Consider the following 27,659-nt stretch of genomic DNA (forward strand, 5'->3'; position numbering starts at 1 on the left):
AGTTGATCCAAGTGCCTGTAAGCAACACATCAGCTCCCTTACAGTTTAGCTGCTTAATCTCATATTCCTACTGAAATTTAGCTGCCCCTTGAGCAGAAGGATGTGCCCAGTGTAATAAGGAGGTTACACCTATTTTGTGGACTGAAAGCATTTTTCAAAAGCATGAAGATCTTGGTACCTTGGTTCTTACCCTGAAAGTGGTGCCTTACTTATCCTTGGTTATCCTTGTTTTTTTTTTTTTTTTTTTTTTTTTTTTTCCTTGGGGGTTGGGGTACATAACTTCTATTTCTGGCAGATGAAATGCAAAATTGTGCCCAAATCATGGCGGTAATTTGGATATAAAAAGGTTTCTGAGGCAATAAAATACTAAGTGTGTACATATGATGAATGACATTAAAGGACCAATATCACCAGTGAGTGACAGGCAGGACTAAAATGACAAAAATGAGCATGGCCTCCCTTTCTTTGAAGATGACCTAGAGCCAGTCTTGAGCACCAAGAGGCCTCAATCCACCAGAACACATGCAGGCATTAAAGCATGTAAACTAAACTGCTGTAGTATAATTGAGAACCCATTTCAGGACTGGGTTTCACTTTCAGGGAAATTGGGACATGTGGAGTTGTAGCACAAGTGCACAGGAGCTGAAAATGCAGAGCAGCTCCAGCTGTTCTGAATAAACCCTGAATGGCCCTTGCTGAAATGATTATGCCTTAAAATACAATGAAATACATCTGATGAAGGAGAAAACACAGGAATTGGTTACTTGCCCTGATTTTCTTTGTTTCAACATGTAGTTTTAAGCAAAGTCTAATTTCCTCAGATACTATTAAACAATTAATTAACTTAATTATCTAGAGATTATGGATGCCTATTTAGAAGGCATATTAATTGGAGCCAGTTCTTTTCTTTGATGCTGAAGATGATCACAATCTCCTGAGTAAGGCATTAGACCACTAGAACAAGCCTTGCACAGCAAATATGAGCAAAAATATGCAAATACAACTTAAAATGAAAAGAAACTTGCAAATGCTGCTTTATTTAATTCTTATAACAGGGAGGCACTTTTACATTAAAAAAGAAGTGCAGAGGTTTTATTATTGACTACAAAACCCTAAAATATTATTCCATAAAAACAAAGAGAAATAGTGTCTGTGTGACAAAGTGATTGGTTTTTCCTTTCATTTCTATACAATTCATTACATTTAAACAAACAAAACCTAAACATATCTCTAGAAAAGAACAGCAAAAAAATCTTTTCTTCTGTTCCTGCAGGCCAGAAGCACTTAGCAGATTGATGACACTTCGCTTTGTGTTCTCATCTCTTATTTTCTGTGCTTGTTGTATGAGGCACTCTGACCCAGGGGCTTTCCAAGATTAATGGGTGCCACAGAGATATATCATAAATAAAGTGATCACGGGTTTATTTGATGTCAAAAGTCTCAATTCAGCTCTGCCTCGCATGCAAAACCTGCTTGTTTCAGTCAAGTTATTCTCCAACTGAGACCTGCAGGCAGAGTGTGTGTGCTGGTATGGTGGAAAAGCAAGGAAGGGTGACTGCAGGAAAGGATTTCCCCTCCATGGAGTCAAAATTCCAAGCTTATTTTCCATGCCATCTTAGAAAAGTGACCTTGTATTAAAGGCAATGAGCCCCTGGTTGTCAGCTTCTTGCTGGGCTGTACTGGGTGAAAGCTGGGAGCAAATCCTGTATTGCACTACCCAAGTGGGAAGTGAAGTTACCAGTAAATTCAGCCAAAGCAATAATAACACTGAGAGATAGGCTCAGATTCTGCACTAACCCTTGCATTTAACACTGGAAGAAACCTCCTGATGTCACTCAGAATATCTCTGGAGAAAGGCAGTCCTCCAAATGAATATTGTCACAATCCATCCTTCTGGACATCCACTTCCACTTCAGTGTCGCAAGTGAAGACAGCAGAGCTGGGGTCAGCAATGCTGGCAGATCAATGTCTCTGTGCTTGATGGATGAGAGGATATATTTATACCTCACAGCAATTCTCTTGCTATTTATTTGGTTTGGGGTTAACAAAACCACCAGGTGAGCTGCACAGGGAGGCTTCTGGTGGTGTGAAAATGAGCTTGGAAGTGGAAAGAACACTCAAAGGATGCTAAAGAAATATTGGAAATGCTCGAAATCGGCACACCTGAGGAAAGCAATACTTTTCTAATTACCTGTTGGTTTATTATAGTTGGCTGAGCAGAATATGGCTTTACATTTTGAGGTTACTGGCAAAATTCAAGCTTTCAGTGGCAGCAGGGCTCACAAATAAATCTGTTCTGGAGCTCTCTGAAGGCAAGGTTACCCTAAATAAAGGGAATATGATGGATCATCAGACTGCGCTTATGTTGAGCAGTGCTAGATTTCATGGAAGAAGTATTTGCTGCAATTCCTTGGTTTCACTCAGCAAATTCCAGTTTGATGTCCTGTGATGCAGGGCTCCTTCCTTCAGGCCATTTCCTCTGTTTTTCAAAATTGCCTGGGGTGTATTTTAGCCCACTTTGAAAGTAAATGACCTGACCTGATCCAGAACTCTTTTCAAACTCTAAAGCTGAGTTCTAGAGACAGACAAATTAAAGCTGGTCCAAATATATAACCAAAACTGTTTTCAAAAACTGAGCTACTTAAAGAAACACTTCCATTCTGAAGTTGCTATACCACCATAGATACAACCTGTAAACATATTCACAGAGAGCTTGGGCTGTAGATTCCAGGGTATTTTTTCCTTTACCAAAAGCACATATTACAAAACCTGTAGAGATTTTTCTTTGCATGTTATGCTTGAAAAATTTAGTAGGTCTCGTTTCATTTAGATTATAATACATTAAAATTATTTGCAACTTGTAATTTTGTGTTGATATATGAAATAGAAGATGTAAAATTTTTTCTAAACAGAAATTCCTAAACTTTCTCTCCAAGCTAAATATGTCAAAGGACATAGCATGAACATGAGAGATAAATCTAGCTTTAAGATTTCCCACTGATATATAAAAGAATGTTTTACAAAATTTTGACCTTGATTGTCTCTTTCCAGCTGAACAGAGAGGGTTTTTTTCCTCCATTCTATCTTAAAAGGGAGAAAACCTTGCTGCTGCTTATTTCCCTGGCACATCTTGCATGAAATAATGCAAGCTCCATTATGGCATGAGACTAATTATGCAAATTACATCCAAAAGAAAAAAAGTTAAGATCTGAACAGTTACTGCACGATCCGTGGGCATGAGTGAGATCTGATGTCGTTGTGTTTGGAAATGGCTTCATCCAGATCCAGCTGTATGCTGTTGACCTTCACCTCCATGCAGCCATTATAAAAAGCAGTCACTGGTGTAGCACCCAGAGGAACATCTGCACAGAAACACATTCAGTTCATTAGGCCAAGGCATGCAAATTCCTATGGATTTTTCAGATCAGTCAAAACATGGGGAATACTCCACTCCCCATCCATTATTTAGTCATGGGAGAAAAGGAGCAATTTGGCAGGAAACACTTGAGTTCTTCTCCCTTTTTTTTTTTTTTTTTGTAATCAAGATCACGTCAGCAAAGCTGAGAAAGGGCAGTAAAATGTTAAATATGCGTTAGAAGGCTGTTCCCATCCAGAAATTGAACTTCGGGAATGTTTTCCACAGTGGCTTTTCCTGTATTAACAACAAGAGTTTGTTTCCTGAAGCCCACTGTTCTTGTCCTGAGCTACAAACAGCTGTTTCTGGGCTTAAAGGTCACACAAAAAACTGTCTTGCTTTTGCCAGGAAGCTACTCTAGATTTAAATCTGCAGCTTCTCACTTGGGGCACCCCTGGGAACTTTGCACATTTTCCTGCTTGCTCACTGCTGCTTCCAAGTGAATTCTCTGTGAAAGACCCACTTTATCTGCTCCTCGTTTAGGTATTGTTTGGCTTAGGGCAGCAGCAGATCATGGATATGCTCCCAGGAAACAATATATTAAGCACAAAATCAAGCAGGCATTGCTCTCAAGTCTTAGGGTCCAACTGGCTTCTTACAAGGTAGACCTAAGGGATGCAAGAACCTTTGGCAATTAGAATGAGGGTGATGAGGAGCTGATCTCAAAAGCACCCTCTCTTTTTTCAGGTGTTAATCACCCTATCTCTCCTTAGAAGATAGATTTGGTTATCTTAGGAATCAAAAATGCTGTTTTCTCGTTTTTTTATTTTGCTGTAAGCTGAGGTATTGCACAGAGTCCTGTATAATTGTTCCCTTCTGTTTTTTTCTCCCAGTGAAGAAAACACTGCTGTCACAGAACCATGGAAGTTTCATTTAACCTGCACTGGTAGTGCTGAAATAACAGGGGAATACTCCCACCACTGTTATCAGTTTGTAGAAAGGGGTATCAAAAATGGGGACTTTATGGTCTTCATGAAATGCATGGGGGTTTTGAATATAGAGGCTTGTTTTTTTTGGTGGGGGTTGTTTATTTGTTTTATTGTGTTAATTTCCATGCTTAAGATAGTTTTTGAAACTTAAAAACAGAGATGACAGAAAACTGAGATTAAGGAGCAGCAAGTAACTAATACCTGCTTCTTATCTCTTTGGGATGCCTGAATAATACAAAGCTCTTTATTCTCAATATGTTGATTTCTCTGTGGCTGGCAGTGTACTAAAAGAGAATCATTGAAGCATCACAAAGATTTAAGAGGCCCAAGAAATTACTGCAATCTTAGTTACTGTGGCTCTGTTAAACTGCTGACTCACCTCTACTAAGTAAATATTGACTCATTCCTTGTCAATTCAAGACATGTCAGTCAAATTTATAGCATTTTCTTAGGAATTGTGATTCATTCTCCATAAAATAATAACAGGATACAGAAAAGCTCTAAAAGTAGCAACACTGTAACCATGGCACCTTAACCTCTAGCAATTTTCAAGTTTTAATTCAGGTTTTCACTATTTCTCACCTGGGGCAATGCTATTTTTCCTCTTGATTCAGCCTGAAGTCAAACTATTTACACAGAAGTATGTGCACAATTCCTGGACAAAATAATCCTTGTGATAAGGGTAATACTGACATTATGTCTCAATAATGTTAACTTGAAGCTTGCTTTGAACGAAATATTTGCTGTTTCAACACATTCTCTGTCTCATAAAGATTGCCAGTCATCTCTTGCTCAGAGTTTCATTGTTGAAACCATATTCCTGACTTCCCCTTCTGCACTTCTGATGCTTGGATTATTTACAAATACCTGCTTTTCTTCTATTTTTGATGCAATTCCTCAGTGGTGCCAGGTGGTGGCATTTCAGAAACGTGCAATGCTCACCCAACTCAAGACATTTTCCAAATTTAAACCTCTAGAGAGCCATTAGATAGCCATGTCTTAATGTCCAAATAATGCTACTGTTAAAAAGCTGGCTGCCTCCAAAGCTGAAATGACTGGAGGAAACAAGAGGCACTTGATGGGAAAAATCTATTTTTCTTTTTTTTAAATAATTGTAGGCTTTTCCTAGCATGGGTAAGGCTGAATACAATCAGGCTTGTAGAGATAATGAAATTAATGAAAAGAAACAGGCCTCACCTGGCAGGCCACCCAGGTAGGTGACAACATTTGCCATCATTGCTTGATGCAGGGTTGAGAGTTGCTCAGAATTGCTTCTGTCTGTGTGTGAATCAACAGCCAGTTCAAGCTCCTGTTTGGTCACTAGAAGTCCAACCTGCACTTTTCTGGGGGTGCATAACTTCTTTGATTCCAGCTGTGCAACAGTGATGTACCCAATGGTCACAATGATTTTCTAGATGGAAGAATGGTAGATCACCAAAGATGTCACATGCAACTTTAATAAATCATTATACTTCATTCTGGTGCACTTTTTATTTGCAAGTAGAAGAAAATATTAAATACTGGTACCTTCAGCTGGAAAAGCTGATGTGTAACCATCACTTGTGATGATGAATGCCATTCTTAAATTTGTAAGTGAGAATGTTTTACAGAAAACAATTTTGGCTACAGTTCTGAGGTGAAATCCTGTTTCACCTACAGTTTTAAAGGTACCCAAGTGTTCACTACAGGTTATTTTGGGAAAAAGCCTGGAGTAGCCATGGTGTATAATTATGCTCTAGATTGGGATGGCTGATGTAGAGGGATGTAAATGGAAACTTAAGGACTTAACAAAATCTGTTACTAATTTGGAACTAACATGATGCCCTTACTGTATACACTGCTGTCATAGTTCCCCTTCTGCTCTGTGCATTTGGAAGGAAATGTTAAAGAAAACATGATGGAATGGATCTGAGCTCAGACTACACAATGTAATCTCCCCAGCATGAGTGATTAGTGCTTAGTCACTGCTGCAGCAATCATTAATAGACAGGTATTTTCTGCACATTATTATCTGATCTAATTTTCAAAATATTGAGGCTACCAGCTCTACTGCAAGTGTGTGAGTAACTTTTCTTTAGTTTGATTTTTCACCTGGCAGCTGCTAGGAGAATTGTAAGATCACCTGTGAGTCAGAGGAGTTAGAGCCCACTATGGACAATGCAAGAGGCACTGTTTCATTAGAAACCAAGGCAAACATAACACCAGTGTCTGTGGATGGCCGAATAGTCAGAGTCACATTTATTAGCCAATCTTCAGCACTGTCAAGATTATCTGTTTTAAAGAGAATAATTGAAATTAGTAAATCCACCTGCTGATGAAAAATTAATATGGGGTTAAAAATTTGTGCTAATTTTTGAACTTATAGAAAGAACTATAATTCTAAAGAAACCCAAGCAAGTAAAACAAACAAACAAAGAAAAAATCCCAACTAACTTTTAATCCTGGATCTTCAATAGTGGCCAACCTTTGCAAATAAACTTCTGAATGTAAAACACTCCAGAAACTGAACAGATGATACTACTGTGATCAGAATCCTCATTCAAGCAGATTCCTATCAGAAGTTAAGGGAATCACTGGTGGATGCAGAAGTGCATAGCTTAGTTTGCGTGCCTTTATTTTCTTTCTTTTAAAATTTCATCAATTCCATCACCAGTCCAACAAAAAACACAGGGATAGAAAAATACTTACTATAGTTTATCTGGAATGCTGCCATTCCAGCGCCAGGGTAGAAGGATCCTCTCTCCACCTCTACTAAACAGTGTTTGCTTTCTTTTTCTTGAATAACTTCATTTACTCCTGAATGTCCCTGGTTCATCAAGTTCCAGGCTCGGATACAGCCATCCAGACGAGGGTTAATCTACAGCAGAATGACAGCATTGGGGGTTTGAGTCCAAAGTTCGTTTTAAAATGTTAATAATGAGGCATTATTTTCCATATCAGCTTATTTCTATGTAGGCAATACCAGTCTTATCAATGCTATAGGTAACAGCAGTGATGCTGGGAGAAAACCAAGTGGCAGGCATTTGGTACCTCAGACTTGAAGAGGTATTTATGGTTTAGCATTTCCCAATTTGCTGCCAGGGATCTGGACAAAATAATATTGCTTCCACTTTTAAAGCTTGTGTTTTGACCTAGACAAAAGGACAGCAGATTTTCTGTAGCTGAAAGAAAGTGATCACTAGCAATGCTCTTTGTTCAAAATTTTATCTTTATACCAAAGTAAAAAGAACTTTCTGGAATTGTTTTCTATTGGATAAAGGGATGTTATTGTATTGTTCCATTTTTTTCCTCTGCTTTGCTTTTGAGCAAAATTGATTATTAAAAATTTATTTCAAAAGAAATCTAAACTCTCTGTTGCGATTGCCAATTAGTTTGAAGGCTCCTGGACTCTAAAGAAGACAGTTGCAACAACTTGACTGTAGCCATTCTTGAGGCTAGGAGACTGAAAGAATCGGGGCCTTGTCCAGCCTGGGCTGTTGTAAAACCTTGTAAAAGCGAAAGCTCACTGTGCTGCCTGCACAGCAAACACTGCACTTACTCAGAGCTTAGCAAAAGCCAGGACCAGGACATGAATCACCCTGAAATGCACTCTCAGCAGCAGCAGTAGTGGTGATTTAGGGAATCTTAAAGCCATAATAGGAAACGGGCTACAGAATCCTCAAAGATTAGACCAGAAGTGCTGCGTTTTTACAAGTGAAGCTTTACTGAAGGCAGACTGAAAACCTTCACACATGTTTATTTTCAAAATGGTGATTTATTAACCACATTTTCATTTTCTAAATGGGTTTCATGCCAGGCTTGCTTCTTCTGTGACTCCCAGGAGTACAAAACTGAACAGAGCATGATCAATCAATACAAGTCTTATTATTATTAAATTACCTGTTTAACAAGAGCCCACTCTTGTTTACCACCCACTCTGCGAGGTAATCCTGCAATGTACACCTTGGTTTCCAAGAAACCCTGGGATTGTTTAAACAGAGTTCCTGGGCTGTTAATACTCATCACAGCCTCTTTAGCTATTTTTACACTGATGCTGTGTTCTAATTCTTCAACTGATACCTGGAATAAAATGCAAATAATTACATATACACACATACAAAAATGTAGACTATATTAAATACTTATTACATAAGCCCTATGAAGCATGACTAATGTTTCTTAAAATATCTACCTTGTAAAAGAGTTTTAGTGCAGTCACTACTAAATTGTATTTAAACTCGATGCAGGACAGGTGCCCATACCTAGGGACATTCACAGGATTAAAAATTTGGTGTGCTCTATAGACTGTGTAAGTGAGAAAGGCTTTTCATCTCAGGTATGAAGGCTTGAAAAGCAAGATGAATTTTTGGTCTAGCAGATGTAAAGCATGCTCTAAACACTAAGTATCCAATAACTGTGCACTTCACCATGCAATCACAGTTTTGAATATCCTGCCACTTTCCTTTTCATGTTTAAAATTAATAATTGCTATGTTGATAGCTAGAGGTAATTATCTTTTCCTTGATTGTTAAAAGGTAGCAGAATTTCCTGATGCAAGGCATTCCTGTGCATTTCTTGGTTGGTTTTTACATCTGGCATTTGAGTGCATCATTTAAAGCCTTTTAGTATTTTAGTTTAGCTCAGTTTCTCCCTACTTTATTTATCAGCATCTTCTCACAGTGAGTAAAAGGAAGGGAATGGGAGAAGGAAGTCCAACTTACTATATGCCACAGTCCATCATTAATGGCCTTGCCTCCACTGGTGACTTTTGTTCCAAACTCATTCTTGAATTGAATCTCAATCTTTCCATCCCTAAGAGCAAGCAAGATCCATGCTGAGTTGTCCAGAGATTCTGCATACAGGATCAACCCTTCTGCATCGTATGTCCGGAAATCAAACTCTGCTGTAAATCTGAGTTGTGAAGAAGGAATCTTAATAAGAACACAGGGAAAGTGAAATATGGTACAGCCTAGGATAACTCATTAGCAGGTCAGCAAAAGGTTCATAGACAATAACTTTTGGTGTCTCTCTATCTGAGCAGTTGTGCTTTTTTTGCACGGTTAGTCAAAAGCAGAATGAACGTACATAAGCCTTGTTCACTCATATCCAGTGGGAAGTTTTCAGGTTAACACCCTGACCTGGGATTTGAAAGAACCTTGGTGCAGTTCCCAAATTCACTCTGAGCTTTGCTTGTTAAGGATATCCCAGTCCCCTGAGTAAGAAGAGAGATGTAATATTCCTGTTGCATTTTGTAGTGATGCAATGCAGACAAAATAGAAGATCTATTATGTGCTTCAGTACAGCTGGGTTGCCAAATGTTGTCCTGAAAGAATTATAACCTAGAAATTCACTCTGCCTTTTGTATGCCATTCTCTCATTTGAGGATTTGTTGGCTGGATCTAGGTTGAGTGTGTGTATGTAGCAAAATTAGGATTTACTGTGCAGTAGAAGTAGAGTAAAAAAAAGTCTTTGGGACTAGACAAAACAGAGTAAGGTTGAAAGGAGAAAGCAAAGCGTTTAGAAGCTGGTGTTTGCCAAGGCAGCTGTAACTCAGAGCTGTGTTGCTGTCCCCCGCAGTGCTGCTCTGTGTCCCCTAGATGGGGCTGTCCCTCGCCAGACGCACCCAAAACAGCTCTGTGATCACACCAGGCTTCGACCATTTATTATCTCTGAAAGCTCTTCCAGGACAGCGTTAGTGCCCGGTCACCTTGGAACAGCGGCAGAGGGCAGAGTTCTCAGTATTTACGTCCATCTGTGCGGTTCTGAGGCTCTGGGGATCACTGGGGATCACCAGCTCCACAGCTGCTGCTGCTGTTACCTTCCAGTGGTTTGGTCACTAAGTCAGGGAATGCTGCAATTTCAGCTGCTGCAGCAAAGAGGTCCAAGAGCGATAAAGGGATCAGTGCCACGGGCAATCGCTCTGACAGCTGTAAAGAAAATCATCCAGCTGGTGCCCTAGACAAGGTACTGTGCTCTGTGGGTGTCCTTGGGACACTGTATGAAAGGAAGCCCAGGGAGGGGCACAGGGGCAATGGCCTGATTTTGTTGCTCAGCAGGATGAGCAGAGTATTTCCCAGCAGCAACGTCCAAGCTAAAGCCATTCCCATGTATAACAGGAAGCTATACTGTAACTATTTTCATATAACTTCTGAATTTTATGTTGATAATTCTAAAGGCTTTCATGTTTATTCATTTGTTTATCATGTAAAGGTATCTTACCCAAGGGGGAGATGGTGATAAAATTTAGGCATGCAATGTGTTCTTCCTAAAAGAAGAATTTCTTCCCTCAGAAAATTGAGGGAAACAAATGTCTGTCATTCCAATGCATACTTTTATCAATACCAAATGCTTACCTTGTGACATTTGGCAGTTTGAACTTTAGGTGGAGAACAGGAGTTCCTATAAATTGCTCTGCCAGGTAAAGCAGTTGATAATTCTTTTCAACATTCAGTCGGATACACTCAGTAACAGACTGAAAATGGTAGAGAAAAAAAGCTGTTAATGTATTGTGATAGCTTATGAAGCAACTCCTGCTGTTGCCTGCTAGCCTTTTCTTTTTTAAAGTAATGGATTACCTCTGGGTTTTTTTGGTTTTTTAAACTTGAATACCTGTGTACAAATGAAATGGTGGGGTTTTGCTTTTGCTTGAAACATCCATTATTTAAACTGATGGAGAATAATCCAGGTTGACACACAGTTCTGGTGGATTGAAACTGATATTTAAATATTTAGTTTTTCAATTAAGAATTCCAATCTTCCATCAGGCACTTTTCTTTCACCAGGGATATATGACACACACCTTCTAGGGAACTACCAGGCTCCATTATTAAAGTTCTGCAGAATCTAAACCTGCTCAGGTGTTAGAAGGGAACAGACCAGAGCTGTGCCTTGGGACGACTGTGTTAAAGAGAAATTAAAGAAACACAGTGCTTATGGACAAGTAGAAGCCTCAAAGTCTCTTTGATCAAATTTGAATCCCTCCAAACATTCTGTGACTGTCTTCTACTCTGACTTTGCTATTCCTGATGCAGCAGTTCCAGTAAATGTACAGGTGCTCTTCTTGAATTTTATGGCTACTGGGGTCACTAGTCTTTAGATTGAATGGATTTTCAGCTGACTGAACTTTTTTACCCCAATTAAAAGCATGAAACTAACTTCCAGATAGAGAATTAATCACTGTTGAGCAACAATACTGAAAGTAAGAGCATCTTCCAGCCTCATTACATCTCACCATTTCAAGGATGAGCAAAATAAAATAGAATGACTGCCAAGTGCTGTTCATTAAATTTCAGAAAGTACAAACAAGAGCTAAAATACAGATCCTGGAACTTGTGTCAGATCTTGGTCCTGCAGTTTAAGCCAAATTTTATTATACTCTGTTAGAAGTGTTTTATTGTTGTTAGAAGTGTTTTATTGTTGGCAGTTATCTGAGCTCACTTCACATGACATCTCAGACTGCTTGAGCTTTTCAAAGTATACAGATAACCACATACAAAAAAATCCTTGGACTTCAATCCCTGAATCCCAGTTCTCTGGGGTTTCAAACTTTCTGCTCCTAAGAAGTGTAGATTTTTCAAACTGATCAAGAGCATTTTGGCTGCAAGATATTCTCCAACTGGCAAGTATTACTGAGTGCTTTTCCTTAAGGTATGGTAGATGAGAACTGTGGAAAACAATCCAGGGTTTTTTTTCAATCCAAACAGAATAATTCTGAAACAGTGAGCGAAAACTTTTGCACAGCCTAAGGAAAACTTGGGAACATATGGACAAAAGGAACATTCTGTCTCTGAGTGGGATGAACAGGAATTATTTGTTTCATAGGAGAAAGCTGAGGCTTATTTTGGAAGCAGCAGGGAATAAAGATGCCTGGCTAAAGCAAGCTGCTTTTGACAGGACTTCTGTAAATGAGCAGGCATGAACTGAATGGCATCCAAATCCCTGCTGCTTTGTGAGCCAAACCATGGATAAGAATCCCCAGCATTTTCTCAGGAATTTTTAATCAGTTCTCAAATAACTTCCCATTTTCCTTAATCTAAGCTAACCTCTCATCGAGAAATACCAAACTTTGTGATTTTCCACATGGAATTTCACATAGCACAGTTTTACCTCACAATTCTTCATGTCCTTAGAGAGCTTGAACCCTTTCTTGCCATCACAATAGCAGCTGTAACTTCCTGGTGAGTTCACACAGAGTTGAGCACAAATATTTTCAGCACATTCATCAATATCTAGGGGAAATTAAAAGCAGACAGAAGATTTTTTTCATGGCATAGATTGAAAACTAACACAAATTAATGGAATATGGATAAGAGATGTTCTCTGGAATGACATGTATCCAAAAGGTGATTTAGAAATCTGATAGAGGCCTGGAGTGCAGAGCTGGAGACAATTTGGTCTGATTTCTGAGGCACAACGTGGCTGAATAGTGAGAGACCTCATAAATTGCTACCACAGGTGGCACAAATCCCATTCTGGGTCAGATCTCTTCCTTTCCTTGTAAGACATGATGAGAGCTCAGGTTATTAAAAGTATATAGGGCAAATATGTGAAGAAAGAATGTGCTTTATTAATGTAAACCCCAAATAATCTCAGGTCAAAATACCTTTTAAAATAACACAGAATAATCTCATAATACCTAAGGTTCAGACAGCATCTACTTGTGGAGAAGAGTAGTCTGATTTGAGGTGGGATTTAAGCTAAATCAATAAAAGAATCATTTTTTATTTAGTAGGTTGTGTAAAATAAGTAATTTAGAAAGGAAAGGATGTTTAAACGGCCAATGTAAATTTTACATTTCTAATATAGAAACAAAATCTCTCCTTGACAAGAGACTCCAATGAGGGTGATTTGGGCTTTGGATCAAAGCAACTGCAACATTTATTCTGAAACAAATAGCCCTTCTAGTGGGAAGAAAACATTTTGCACCAATGCATGTTTTTAGGATTAAAATACTTTTTTTTTTTTTTTTTTTGCTGTTGTTTGGAGGAAGAGAGGTAAGGAAAAAGATAACAAACCCTGTTCTGTTCTTCAGTCTAATAGTATCTGTCGTCATAGAGATAGCTGTGCATAAATGTATATAAATTCAATTTTCCTAATACGCATAATTGAGTTTAGCCACCTACAAGCAATATGACAATGAAAAGCTCATGTCATTTAGTATTTCTGTAAGGCTCCATTCCTGTCAGGATGCACAATCCTGTCCTTAGACAGGATTTGGTGACTCATTTAATGTGGTTACAACAAGGTCTAAAAGCTTAGCAGCATAATCCTCCTGCTAGGGAGGTAAGACTTTCCCCGTTGGAATGTCATCATCTTGCAACCTCCTGAATCCATGTCCCAGTAGAAACACAACACTTACATGGGTTGCATCAAATTGAATTTATCTGAAGGAAACCTTAGGAGGAGTAAAAATTAATTACTGTGAAGTTTTTCTCACTTTGGTGCATCAGGAACAGAAAATTGTCAGTAGCGTTTAAAAATCCCATAGTAACTGGACACCTGGATATGTAAACACTGCCACTGTGCAGAGCTTTGTCACAAAAGACCTGTAGGAAAAGCCCTGGAGCAAAAGATTCATGGCCACCAGGAAGCTGCTTTTGTGTCCTTTTGAGCAGTAATACAAGGCAGCTCTTAAAAATAAAACTAGTCACGGATAGATTTTCCTTAAACTGACAGTGTAGAAGATTCCTCTTCATTGTAGAACTCTAAGAGCTTTCATATCTGTTTACAGATTAATTTAATTTCTGATGTGTAGTAAACAGAAACTTTAACAAACACAGTGAAATAGAACATATTCTAAGACAAATATGCAAACATTTTGAACACTGGTTAAGTTATGGTCTTTGTATGAGTGGCTTCTTGCTACTTCACTGGTAGCTATCAATACTTTTCACCTTTGCTATAATTGTTATAGAACTTTGGAAATTTTTAGTTCCAGATTGTCATTTCAGGAAAGATTCTTTTGAAGCAGCTCGTTTTTTTCACAGTTCTTTCTCTGGATATTTAGGAATGGTTTTATTTGACATTTGAGTTCTTTATAAAAAAAAAATTAAAAAATCTTTAGAGAACTACCATGCTGTCATGTAATACAACCTGACAACAATTAAATTAATAAAGAATATGAAGATTCAGAAATGCACCAGTAGATGAGGAGCTGAGTTTGGTATAGCAGTGGAATAAAAAAAGAAAAGGGAAGGAGGAAAATGAAAGACATGAAAAAGGGGGAGCTGGGGACAAAGACCCACCTTCACAGTTCTTGGAAGTTGAATTATATGTGTAGCCTTCTGGACATTCACACTCGTATCTACCCTGGGTGTTTTTACATATGGCTGTTCCACAAATGTTTGGATGTAGCACACATTCATTTATATCTAGAAACACAAACAAGTTATTAAAAAACAATTCCCACTCTTGCACACCATTTTTCTTCCCAACCTTATCCAACACTGTGCAAACTGAGTGAGGCTGGCAAAATTTCTTGGTAGCTCTATCATGCTATCACAGTATACTAGAGCTACAGCCAGAAAGATTTCCAGAGGGCTGTAAAAGACACTTCTGCATGCCCCCAGTGAAAAAAAAAAATCTCTGCCTGCCTCTCTTTCCCATCTCTTCATGCCTTCTGTGGGTAACAGGGAAAGGGATGCATGTCTAGGAAGGCAGAGGAACAGGCTACACATTTCCCATAAACTAAACCAGACTGCCTAGTAAAATTCCATCTTAGAAAAGACACCCAGAAAGACAAGAGATAATCCAATCAGAGGTTCTTCTATGCTACAATCAATTCATGTCAGTTTTCTTTTTGTTGGCTATGCTGAGAGGTATTCAAGTCCCTCACTGTCTCTCTCTATCCCTCAAACCATTTTAGTGTCTATCTTCTGTCTTGTCTCCAATTTGTCAATGTCATTTTCACAATGCAGATGTGACAATGGGATTCAGGGTATAGTATCAATCTTACTAAGTGTCTTTGAGACAGAAAAAATGTCAGATCCCTGGTCATACTTCACTCCCACTCGTGAATGCAGGGATCACTCTGGTTTTCTCTGTGGTTTTGTAGCAGTTGTGGAAATGATGCTGCACAGGAGATTCTGCCACTGGCTTGCTTGGAGACCTGGAACTGTAGTAAGTCAAAGCTGCCCTGAATTCAGACTACTTTTCAACAGTTCATAAGTGTACCCCAAATTCCTGGTTGTTTAACCTTGTAGTTGCATGTAATAAAATACTTGAATACAGGTTATCAAATGATTAAAGTAACACTCAAGGCACTAAGGTATACTAGTGTGTATGTATATATATATATATATATATATATATATATATATACATACACTAGTTTTATCTTTATGTTTTTACCACATTTTCCAGTATCTTTCCAAGAATTACAGAAGTTCTAAACAATTTATCTGCTTGCCCTAAAAAAAAAATCTGACATCATCCAAAACTGTTGTTCCATTAAAATGGAATTAAGTTGTAGTTTTTTCTTAAAATGCAGTAAGAACTGCTAATTATGTCAATACACAATCTTTATTTGGAATGGAATTAAGCATGTAGGTTGTGGCCAACAGCAGACACAAGCATGTATAGAAAAAAATATGCTGGGTGAATAAAAGAAAAAAATCTTTTTCTCCATTAAGAGATTTTTTGATTCATTAATAGTTTCTTCCCCAATTAACTTCAAACTGCAGAAAGAGCAGCATGGCTAATTAGGAGTGATTTAGCCTAAACAAGTGTTTACCAGAGAGAATTTCCATGGTAACAATCAACTATTTGTATCACTTTAGATTCTTGTTTCAGGGTGCTTAAAGGATATGTGAAATTGGTGAGAGACCAAAATAAGCTTTATGGAGCTCCAGTAATGAAGCAGAATTTCATCTATAGCAGTTCTCTCTTTCTTTCCTTGCTTCTTGATCTGGTTCATTATTTGGCTGCCCAAGTGCCTGCAGTGTGTAAGGAATGAGCAGCCAAATTAAACCAGAGCTTGATCTTTCAGAGACAATGCAAGAGCATTTATGGAACTACTGGATCAAGCCCTTCCCTCTTTCTGGTCAGCAGGCAATGTGGTGGCATGGAAAGAGGTTCCCCTGAAGTCTCCCTACCTCCACAATCCCTTTTGTTGGAATGCATGAAGTAGCCATCTTCACACAGGCAACGGAAGCTCCCAGGGTAATTGGAACAGCGTTGGCTGCAACCTCCATTGAGGTCTTCACATTCATTTATATCTATAAAGAAAAGGGAATCAAACTCTCTGCTGAGAGGAAGGCATCAACTGACCAGCTGCAAATACTATTCAATAGTAGAAATGTAATTGTGCTTCTGAGAACCAATATGCCATGAAATTGAGGGCTGTACCTTCCTCACAGTTCTCTCCTCTCCATCCTGCTTTACAGACACAGGTATACTTGGCTTGTCCATCTATGCAATCCTTATATCCATCTTTATGGCATGGCAGGGGGCTGCACTGGTTTGAAATTTCTGTGGGATGGAAAACATGGAAAAACCTTCTTATTTGGGGTTATTTCTCCTCAAAAATCACTTTAGTATTTTTTCTTCCTACAGGTCATGAAATAGGAAAAGTCTTGATGTATAACATGAAGCACCCCCACAAGAATCTTGCTACTCATTCTGTCAACAAGAATTTTTAAGTGAGTGACAACATACAAAGCCACCAGTACCTTTTCTTTGCCAGGCAGAAAACAACTAGAAGACAAATTACTTGCTAAGCTAATCCCTGCAAGATGTGACCAGACTTGATATTATTGTATTTAAAGTACGTATTTCAGTTTTTAAAGAACAGTGCTCTGCCCCCTATCATACTATCACAAATTTCACTAGAAAGATCAAAGTTTCAAGAATTCAAGATTAGAGAGTTGAGTTTCTCTGTTCCAGGGTGGTCAGACAGAGAAACTGGTAATTTATTGCGCTATTACAAACTGATCTGGAAAACATGTTCAGCCATGACTGTGTGCAGTGTAATTATTAAGGATTTTTTTGCCTTCCATTGCTTTCAATGATAAAAACAGGGTCAGGTGTTTAAGGATAAGTATTCTTATTCAAAATAACTGGAAGTTTCTTTGATATAACCAGGCTGTAGGAGGTTTAGAGAGATGTTTCAATTGTGGCAGTAGGAAATATGGTAAAAATTTAGTAGAAAAAACACAATTCATACTGGACCTGTGACTGTATAGGCATAAAAATCAAAAATTTGAGAAACATACCAAGTTTCATGCTTTGTGACCTTTTGTTTGGAATCAGTGACTGTGTTTCAGATAATATTTTGATGGTTTTGTTTTGTTTTTGAAATTTTGAAATTTTCAGCTGGTAATATAACTATGGTCCAAAGACTGGGTAGAAATGACAGTTAACAAGACACTCTTGGACTCTACTTGACAGAACATGACTTGCTAGAGGCAAAGGGTTTGGCATAACTGTTAAAGATGTGGTAGAGTACAGAGGACACACTGGCGAATATGGCTGGGTTGGTGTAGGACACTTCTGTTTGCAAAAGAACTCTGCTTTCTATATTGCAGTCAACTGCGTTCCTTTAACTTTAAAAAGTTAAAAGCAGTCACTTAAACTGGTTTCTCAGGAAATGCTCTGTCTCACCTCACATTTTTTGGTCAATTTCTGGTTTTGGTTATTGAGTTTGCCTGAGTTAAACCTGTTTTTGTCTCTTTTTGTGTCCCTGTGCACTGCTTTTTAGCCACTGTGTATTCCAACATCAGCACTTACCATTGACACAAGCCCTCAGGTCAGCTGGAGAGTCTGGAGTGACTGCAGCCACCCTGAACACCCCTGCTCGATGGGAGGCAAGACAGCCTGCAAATGCAAAGCCACACAATCAGCTCAGTGTCCAAACAACTCATTTACACAGAAATTACACCACTTGCTGCATGACATCTTCAAAGAGCCTGTTCTCACAGCCTGAATTGCAAAACTGGTCTGGGCATGTTAAGGACAGCTGATGAGAGCCCAACCTTCAGAGTGCCTCTGTGAGGATCTCAGCACACACATGAGAGGATGAGAGGATCTCATCCTCTGCACTATAATCAGCATGGAAATCATCCCAGTGCTAGGGGCAGAAAAACTAAACCAGTATTACCCAAATGAGAGCATCACTGAATCATACACTTAGTTGTTTAGGGTTTTTATTTATTTGTTTGTTTGTTTTTGGACTTACCTAAATATTTGGGATAAAAATATTCCTGCAGAAAGAAAATAAAAATAAAGGCTAAGAAAAATTTCAGGTAGGTAAAATGACAGCAAAATACATCACTGAATATATTCTGAAGTATATTGGTATTATAACTACAAAAGAAGAAAAAGTTACTTTGAGTCATAGAACATAGGCCTGGTTTTCTATATGAATGTAGTTTGGGTTAAAGAAGATTATTTAATACACACAAGACTCAGTGGAGAGATTAAAATACTGCACTGAGTTGGACACTTGCAAAATGAAGGCAATGCAAATGAATTGGGTGTCAAAATTACTTTGAAAATTGTCTCTTTAAATGGGAGGATCTTGCCCAGTGTTGTGTTTGGGAGCTGTGAATTCCACGTGCTTCTGTCCTTCCCTCTGCAAAGAACTACTATCTATGTCATAGATACTCATAAAATACTTACAGTTTCAGGATTATTTTCAAAGATTTCCCTGGCTTCTTCCCTATTGCATAATTCTTCAATGCATTCCCTTTCTAGGTTTCCCTGCTTTCTTTCTTCCATGAAAGAGTTTGCTCGGCGTTTCCTCAGCAGGAACTGAGAGGCATACTGCTGGGATAAAACTTGGGAGAAACAAAGCAACTCTGTTAATATTTATCTCTTTTTGCATCAGCTGAAAAATGCTGTGAACACTGAGCAAACATGAGAATTTAACACAAAATTCTGAATTAAACGCTTAGTCAGGAATTGATGTTTGTTATTTTGAAAAATGCGAGCAAGAAATTCTAGGATTCTGTATGTGGGAGCTGTTTTTCATCAATATTCAGGACAAGATTTTTTTTTTTTTAGATTATGGTTATTACAAAGTGAGATATCTAAGCAACAAGTACATAAAAAAAGCTGATTATATTATTGGTTTCAGTGATCTGCAAGTAAATATTCAGACCCTATTGACTTTATGTGAGAGCAAAATTATGTCTTACAAAGACATATGTAATTAACATAAATATCCTTTTATTTTTCAGAACATTGAAGAACAAGACAAAGGTGAGAATGCTATCCTGAGAATATCAAGGTGGACTATGTATAAATACATCCACATTTTACAAGGTAAAACAATCCTAGCCAACTTTTATGTTTCAGATCCAGCATGAGTCATTACTTAATTTTCATGTATCTGGTTACTGTCATTTTAGTGACTTTTAACAAGTGGTGAATACTGAGAAATGACACTAAAAATGAGAGATGTCTGCTTCAATGTTCTTTGCAGAGCACACAACACTCCAGGAACAGCCTCTAAATTAGGCTGCCAGGTTTAATTTTTGGATATAGCTTGTGATCAAGAGAAAAATGGATAAGCACAGCTGACTGGGTTAAAGAGAGAAGATGACAGATGTTAACTGAAGAGCACCAAACTTCTACACCTGCCCTTCTTTCCTCAGCCTCTGCACAACTTAACCTGTCAGAGCTGCCCAGCTGTGCCCAGCTGTGCGAGGGTTGTGACACTCACAGTGCACATCAGGTGTGGTGGCCAAACATATTCATCCCAGCTCCACAGAAAAGAGCCATTCAAGCTCACAAAGTCTATCCAGTACTGCCTGTGACAATTCCTCAAAGCCAGAGCACCTTCACGAGCCACACCAGCAGCCAAGTGCCAGAGAACAGCTCCCAGTTTCTCTGCACTAACAGGAAAGAAAAAAAAAAATTGAGGAAGCTGACAAGAAAGAGCGGCTAATGAGGCACAGAGCTTGAAAGGAGACAGATTTAACATTTAACTAAAATCACACCATCCTAAACACATTAAAGGTCTCTACTAAGTGACAGGGAACATTCTGAAGTGCTGCAAAGTTGGGTAATGAATGACCTGAAGAAACCTTTGTGTTACAGCCTCCTGAGTGAATCTGACACGGGCTGAGCCTGTAACTACAAACAAATCTATTTGCTTTCATTCTGGTAAAACTAATCATCCTGGTGAGGCAGTAAATAAGATTTCCTGAGCACAAGGTGGATGTGCAGCTCACCTCCAAGGTTTTCCAGCACACCTCTGTCTTCAGAGAGCAACAAGCAAGTTGCTTAGAAATTAAAGAAGTCCAAATAATTAAACTAAATGCTTTATTTCTCACTAATAAGAAAGATGCAGAAAGGCCATTTGTCCTGAGGCAAAAGGAGTGACAACATGAATAGGAAAATTGTGTATTATAGCTGCTGGGTTTATTTCCATGGGAGATTTCTATCCACACAAACATGTTGACCTTTAGGAACATCATTGTCATTTTTTCATGGTTTTAAAGCACATAAAAGACAAGAAATTTTCAGTTGTGTACAACAGATGTAACACTTTCTACTTCATGTTTTCAGTACAGTGGGGCAATGGGAACAAATCTTTTCCCCTACATCAGAGCAGTTTATCCTTCTCCCAAGCTGATTTCCTAGAACTTCTGACATTAAATAAAACATGTTACTCAGAGCAAATTGCATTGTTTTAGTGCAACTATTTCAATCCCCATGCACAGAATTAGCAGTGTATTTATTCATCTGTGTTTTAATTACAAAGATTATGATAGAACCTTCATTAAAAACAAAAAATCCTGACTGCTGCTACTGCTGCCAGTCTGATTACAGGAAACTCCAGCCCATTTCTGACCCTGCCAAATCAAGTTAACCCTTAATGCACTCGGGCTGCTTCACGTGGTGATCAATGAAGTCTTGTGCAATTCCGGAGCCCAACAATTTCCAGAGGTGGCGTACAGCCACTGTGTAGTGAATGCTTATCAAGCATCTAAAAGTGATGCTACCAAAAAAGAAAAAAAAAAATGTGGGAGAGGATGAGATTCAGTGAGTTTCTTACAGCTGTTCTGTCATGCAGGTGCAACCATAAACCTGCTTAAAGTGGGCCACCTAAACATAACTTAGAGCTGTTTACCTAAGACCTCAGCCAAGGAAAGCAGCTGAATAAAGCTGAATAAAAAGTGACACCACGGTAGGAAGTGGCACAATCTTGTTTGCACAGCTCTGTAACTCTGGTGACAAGAGTATCCTGAAAAGCTCCTCAGTGATATTATGCAGCCAACAAAATCAAGTTGGCCAGTAAGATTTACCTGCACCTTCTCCAAAATGCGTTCCTCACCTGATATTTGACCAAATCCACCTGCACTGAGGCTTGCAGAGTCAACTTTATGATTATTGAACTGTGTGAGCTACATTATTAAGCTGTTTTCTCTTCTTCCCCCTCTCCTCCCCTGCCATTCCAGAAATCCCTGGCACTATTCAGAGCCAGGCATAGGAAACTGGACAATATGGACCACAGAAATTCTGGATGAGCAGGAGAGCTGATTTCCTGCTGTTAAGAAAAATGATAAGGTATGCAGTGGAGAAGATAAATGGAACCAAAAACGTGATGAAAATAGGAGAAAAGATCATTATGAAATATTTATTAGAAGGTTTATTTTTAGGACCTGTTAAAAACATTACAAAATGAACTTTCATCTTTTGATACTGCTCCCTTCCCAAGTCAGATACCCAAGTACCTTGCAGAATAGTAAACATTCAGTTTCTGTTCTGTCAGTTTAATCATTAGTGAAACAGGTCAGAAACAGGCTTACTTTGAGCTGCGATTCTGCTTGTTTCAGCTACACCGTCTTCTTCCACTATTAAGCTCAAAAACTTTTGTGTCGAAGACGGAATACTTTTTTTTTTTTTTTTTTTTAATCTGTACGTGAGAGCAAGTAGCTCTTACCTAGCCTGAGAGGTCTGAACTTACAAAAAGGGTCTGTGCCGCTTGCCCGGACTGCACAAAAAAGCCACTTTTCCGAGCACACCATGATCTCCCGAGGGCTGCTCTTGCCAGGGAACCAAGCTCCCTGTGCAGACACGTTCCCGTGGGCGGCTGAGCCGCGCTGCGGCCGCGAACAGCTCCGGAGCGGCGCACAGCCCCGAGCCGCAGCTGGGCTGGCCCGCAGGAGCCGCTGCCGAACCCGCCGGGAGAACCGAGGGGCTGCGCGCACCGAGCACGGCGCCCGCCATGCCCCGGATGGCCCCGGCACCGCTCCGGGCCGCCCCTCGCCCCAAGACACGGCCCCGCGCGTCCCCCCGCCTCACTCACAGGTCGCCGCCTCGGCCAAGGCGATGGCCAGCGCCAGCAGCGGGAGGCACCGCGGGCCCCGCGGCCTCATCGCTACCGGGGGCGGCCGCAACCGAGCGCCGGGACTGCGCGGCTGCTGCTCTGCGAGGCCGGGCGAGGCTGCGGGGGCGGGAGGGAGGGGCAGCGGCGCGGCGGGGGAGGCTGGACCGAGTCCGGGCAGCGCTGCCCTGCGGGAGCGTCACCAGGGCGCCGGGGACAGCGCCGCGGGAGCGCGGGTGGGTCGCTCCTGGCCCGCCTCGCAGAGGCGGCGGCCGCGCACGGCGGGCTCGGCGGGCATCCCCGGCGGGAGCGGAGGGGGCACAGCGGACAGGGCCCCGCGCCGGCGGGAGCGGAGCGAGGCAGGACGGGGCGGGCGGGCATTGCTCACAGCCCCCGTGGCTGCGGGGTCGCGCCGGCCGCGGCTGCGCGCCCCGACGTTCACTCCCGGACGGCGCCGGGGGTGGGGGCCGGCGGCGCGGATCCTCGCCGCTGATTGGCTGATCCTCCGCCGGCGCCGGGCGAGCCGCCCCTTCCTATTGGTTGGCCGCAGTCCCGCCTCCTGGCGTCTGCGTGCGCGCCATTAAGTGTGTCCCTTGCCAGCCGCCGTCGGCCGTCTCCCGGGGTGACGGGCTCGGTGTGGCGTCCCCGCGGCCGCAGAGCTCCCGGCGCGGCCGAGGCGCGGCCCCGCCTGAGGAGCGCCTCACCTGAGGAGCGCCTCACCGGGAGCGGCCGAGCGCAGCCCGGAGCTGACGCCGGTCCTCGCCGACCGCCGCCGCCGTGGCGGGGCCGGGCCGGGCCGGGCCGTGCGTGGCGGAGCGCTCCGGGCTGCGCGCAGCCGTTGAGCTGCGGGGCCTCGGCGGAGCCTGCGGTGAGCGGGGCGGGGAAGGGCCCGGGGGACACGGCAGCCTGAGGGCTGACTCTCCTTCCGCGTCAGAGAGCAGATTTTATAGAAAGCGTTGGGCTTATAGACTGAAAAAGTGCTTCCACAGTGGGAGAGAGGAGCGAGGGACACATAGAGGATTTTAGAGTGGCTGGTCCCTTGGAAAGGAAGGTTGGGAACGTGGCTGGAAAGCGCAGATGCTCTCTTGAACTGCTGGACTTGTAGTAACAACTCTTTACAGAAATTGTGGTGGTCCTAAAGCTGTTCCGCACAGAGATTTGAATGCTTCGGGCTTTTAGGCCGTCAAAGTTGTTGTACCTTATTTAGCTCTCAGCTACAGTTTTGGCAGACAGGATGGTGTTCACACATTTTTGCTGAATTTGCAGCTACTTTGCTGCTCAGTCACTCGGTTTGCTGTTCAAAATATAACACAGTAAAGTGCCCCAATATAATTGACGTTCAGACAAGGAAGGGAGTTAAATAATACAATTGTGTGAGGAGGGTCAGCTCTACATGATTTGTTTAGCTGTGTTTCCAAGAATGTGAAAGCTTGATGTGACTGAAATAAATTGTCTATTGTAAAGCCTCTAGTGAAGGTGGTGTATTAAATGTACTCTACTGAATGATGTGCAGGCTTCACTGCTAAGTTTGACAGGTCTCTGGGCTTGTTGGTTTTGTTTGACCTCAACAAGCTGACAGATGTAATATCTTGAACAGGTTTGGGATGTTGCTAGTGCAGCCTATAAAATACCTGACATATATTCTGTACATATTTCAGAGATGCAGTCTCTCCGAGCTGGCATAGCAGAATGGGATTTGCCTCCCTCCCATAACATTTTCAGCAGTGTTGAATGTCCTTTCCTCCTAGAGTGGTTTGTTTACGCAAATTTTTATCTAATTTGTTAATGCTGCTCACCCCCTTTTATGGTTTTGTATTTAAACAAGATTCTTGTGCTAGGGCATAGTTGCTCTCTGCTTTTCATTCTTGAATAAGTTCTCTTCATCTCAAGGATCCCATCTGAATGCTCTGGGCCATATATAGGCTAAAGAGCAATTTTGTGACAGTTTGCAGATAGTCTGTATAAAAAGGGATGGGAATTGTTCTGTGGAAGTGCTCAGGCACTGACAATGTTACATTTATGTCATTTGACACAATTACAATGGCACATTTTGTTCACTGAGCTGTTACATTTTGCTTTCTAGAAATTTTTGTAGCTCTTTTCTCAACGTAGGCTTTGTTCAGACTTGCTCATGGGTTGAGGCAGCACAGCCCACTGCATGTGGGGTTGTCTTTTTTTTTTTTTTTAATGATTTTGTATTCTTCAGAGCTTGATTTTAATACTTGTAACAGTTTTAATCATCTTGCTTTTTAGGAACTTCACTACTCTTAATACACTCAGCTCTCCCATGGAGAAGCTATTCTCAGGCTCTTGAAAATAATGGAATATAAATGTTTAAAGAGTATCTGTTGTCTCTGCTTTGGATGAAACCTGACCTGTTTCTGACACTGAATGACAGTAGACTCATGCAAAGGCATCCTTGAAAATCAGCTTCATAAGATCAGGAGGAGTTCAGTTCCTACCTCTATAAATTATCTAAGCTTTCAAAGTTGATCAGGATTGCTATAATCTTTAATTATTCACTTTTTGGCATTATTTAAAATTACCTTAGTTTGAGGTTAGTTATAATTTAAAATATGAAGGGAATTTTGAGATACGAGCTTTAGGAGACCTGTTATGGTAATTCTCAAAAAGATAAATATTCTGTTTCTGTCTGCTTGAAGAGTGAAAAGTGGGATTGTGGGATGATGGAAGTACTTTGTACTTCTATTTATTTTAGTGACAATTACTAGATAGCCTTGCCAGTTCCTCAAAACTCTCACTAGAGAGCCAGTATCACTGCTCTGGGATCTTTTTGTACAAAAGAAATTGACAGTGAAATGAATACACTTAGCAGGTAGGGATGTTCCTTGTTTGCTTTTAATGCCTTATCCTGTTATGTTCTTGTAAGTCTTGCTCATGCTTGAAATTGGTCCTTATTCTCTGTCAGTCAGCAGGGCTGTGGGATGTGTTGGTGAGACAAGCACTGAAATTTTGTAGCTGGATGTGTCTTGCTCCTCTAACTTGCAAGTTGCCTTCTGTGCAGTGGCCTGGCATTATTATTTGGGATAAGTAGTGTGTGGTGGATGCCCAGATCTGTAAGAGGAGGGTGGATGAAATGTGTGAGGAGGGAAAAGGGAAAGATAACAAGCCTGAACATAACACACTGAACAGGAGGCTGCTGCCTTCTTTCTACAGAGTGCCTAACTAATTTTTTTTGTCCTTTTTTTTTTCTTTCTAGGAGTGACAAGACAAGACCTTGACTCTGAAGTCTCTGTGCCAGTCTCCTTGGGTTGCTCTGGCCTGCCCACATCATTCCCGTAGCTTTGGTGGCTCTGGATGGCTGGTGAAGAGGGATGTTCAATCTAATGGCCAATTGCTGCAGCTGGTTGAAACGGTGGAGGGAACCTGTCAGGTAAACACGGGAAAGTATTTTATGTTTCTCACCTTCCCAAACTGTGTTTTATTCGTTGTTTCATATTTGATCATGTCCAGCCTCTCACCCACCAGCACCCCCAAGTTCTTTCTCCCCAGGGTTTTTCTCTGTGTGCTGATACCCTGACCCAGTACCTTGTACTTGGTCTTACTAAACCTCCTGATATTCCCATGGGCCACTCCTTGTGCTTGTGCAGTTCCCTCTGGATGGCTTCCCATCTTTCAGGTCTGTCAGCCTCACCACTCACCTTCAAACTTGCTTCTGTCTCATTAATGGAGATACTCAATAGCACTGGTCCCAGTATGGACTCGGAGGGGCACTGCTGGTCACTGGCATCCACTGGGACTCTGAGCTGTCACCGCTACCCTCGGGCTGTCACTTGTAAACACAGGTGAACCCGGTGGGAATAAATGATGATGTTTGACTCCAGTTCAGAAGCCTGAATAATTTCTTTATTATAACTATACTATAATACATTAATATACTATTTAAAGGAGATACTAAAACTACCTACCTACTTTTTCTAACTACCATATCTAACTAATTCACAACTCGTGACCCTCCTCTCGAGAGTCCAGATACAGGTGGATTGAATTGGCCATCAGGCTCAAACAATCCTCACCAGAATCTAATCAAGTAATCACCCTAGGTAAACAATTCTCCAAGCACATTCCACATGGGAAAAACAAGGAGCAGAAATAGAAACTGTTTTCTCTTTCTTTCTTTTGTGCTGCTCTATAAAAAATCTTGAAAGAAAGAAGAAAGTCTCTGTAACAGTGACTGTCCCAGCAGCTCCTTACCTACTAGTCCATCCACTGAAACCATCTCTCCAATTTGGACAGAAGTCAAGATAAATTTTATCTGTAATCCTTCCTTTTTCCACTGCTCTGGTCACTCCATCACAGAAAGCTTCTAAGCTGCTCAAAGTAAAGTTTGTCTGGTTTTTGCCTTACTCTTCCAGCTTCTGCATTTTGAGATTCTAAAGTATAATTTAATTTTTGGGTTCTTTTCTCAGAGGTTTCTTGTTCTTCTGAAAGAACTTGTATAAATTATACTTCATGTTTGATACTATTACACTTTCAAGTCTGCAAATAACGATGTTGTTTTTTTTTTTTTTTTTTAATTCCTTCACTTAAGGGGGCATAAAATTGAGCAGATTGATTTGACCACTGAGTCTTTGTGAATAGGAGGGATAACTGAGGTATACACACATAAATATGTTTTTCCTGTGGCTTTTAAAATCCTATCCTGGGAAAAATATTAACTTGTATACCAGTTGGCTAATAAATTGTGCATTCCTAGCACCACTGGTTTGCACATTTACAGCCTAGAAGGCAAAGCATGGTAAGTCCCACATATTTCCAGCATCTGGTGTTGTCTACACAAGTGTTGTACTCTGTGTGGTGTTGTTCAGGCACACTGATGGAGACAGAAATAATTTTCTAATACAGAACAAAACTTTGAAGCAGAGAGACGGTAAAAATACAGAGGAATGGAACGGCAGTTACAGAAATTGTTAAGGGGACCATGACCACACCAAATAAAATTTAGAGTACTGTGAAATTAAACTGCAGCAGTCAAGTATCAGTTGAAAGCAGAATCATTGTTTCATGTGAAACTTAGACCATGATATGAGACTTTTCATTTCCT

General features: G+C 40.6%; 2 protein-coding genes and 1 long non-coding RNA gene across 6 annotated transcripts in view; 2 read left to right on the forward strand and 1 right to left on the reverse strand.

The window, feature by feature from the left end:
• Window positions 1-1,004: 1,004 nt before the first annotated feature.
• On the reverse strand, window positions 1,005-22,731 carry PROS1 (protein S). The gene is made up of 15 exons (XM_068180463.1): window positions 22,577-22,731; window positions 18,940-19,097; window positions 18,497-18,521; window positions 18,049-18,135; window positions 16,669-16,791; window positions 16,416-16,538; window positions 14,568-14,693; window positions 12,430-12,551; window positions 10,677-10,795; window positions 9,045-9,234; window positions 8,224-8,403; window positions 7,033-7,201; window positions 6,467-6,615; window positions 5,542-5,755; window positions 1,005-3,362 (listed from the first exon to the last, which is right to left on the reverse strand). The coding sequence occupies exons 1-15, from the start codon at window positions 22,644-22,646 to the stop codon at window positions 3,217-3,219; spliced, it is 2,001 nt and encodes a 666-aa protein (XP_068036564.1). The 5' UTR covers window positions 22,647-22,731; the 3' UTR covers window positions 1,005-3,216.
• On the forward strand, window positions 16,535-19,880 carry LOC137468621 (uncharacterized). Its single transcript, XR_010996065.1, has 3 exons — window positions 16,535-16,712; window positions 19,500-19,584; window positions 19,671-19,880. It is a non-coding gene; the product is annotated as an uncharacterized lncRNA (long non-coding RNA).
• A 3,090-nt stretch (window positions 22,732-25,821) lies between the features above and the next one.
• Window positions 25,822-27,659, forward strand: part of ARL13B (ADP ribosylation factor like GTPase 13B) — a 29,446-nt gene continuing 27,608 nt past the window's right edge. For 3 of the 4 annotated variants that reach the window (XM_068180465.1, XM_068180464.1, XM_068180467.1), the window contains exon 1: window positions 25,822-25,988. In XM_068180465.1, the coding sequence (XP_068036566.1) occupies window positions 25,930-25,988 (59 nt within the window). In that variant the 5' untranslated portion in view covers window positions 25,822-25,929. The remainder of the gene's footprint in view (window positions 25,989-27,659) is intronic. The other variant, XM_068180466.1, reaches the window with a different exon arrangement.

This window comes from Anomalospiza imberbis, chromosome 2 (genome assembly GCF_031753505.1).
Source record: "Anomalospiza imberbis isolate Cuckoo-Finch-1a 21T00152 chromosome 2, ASM3175350v1, whole genome shotgun sequence".
Lineage (NCBI taxonomy): Eukaryota > Metazoa > Chordata > Aves > Passeriformes > Viduidae > Anomalospiza > Anomalospiza imberbis.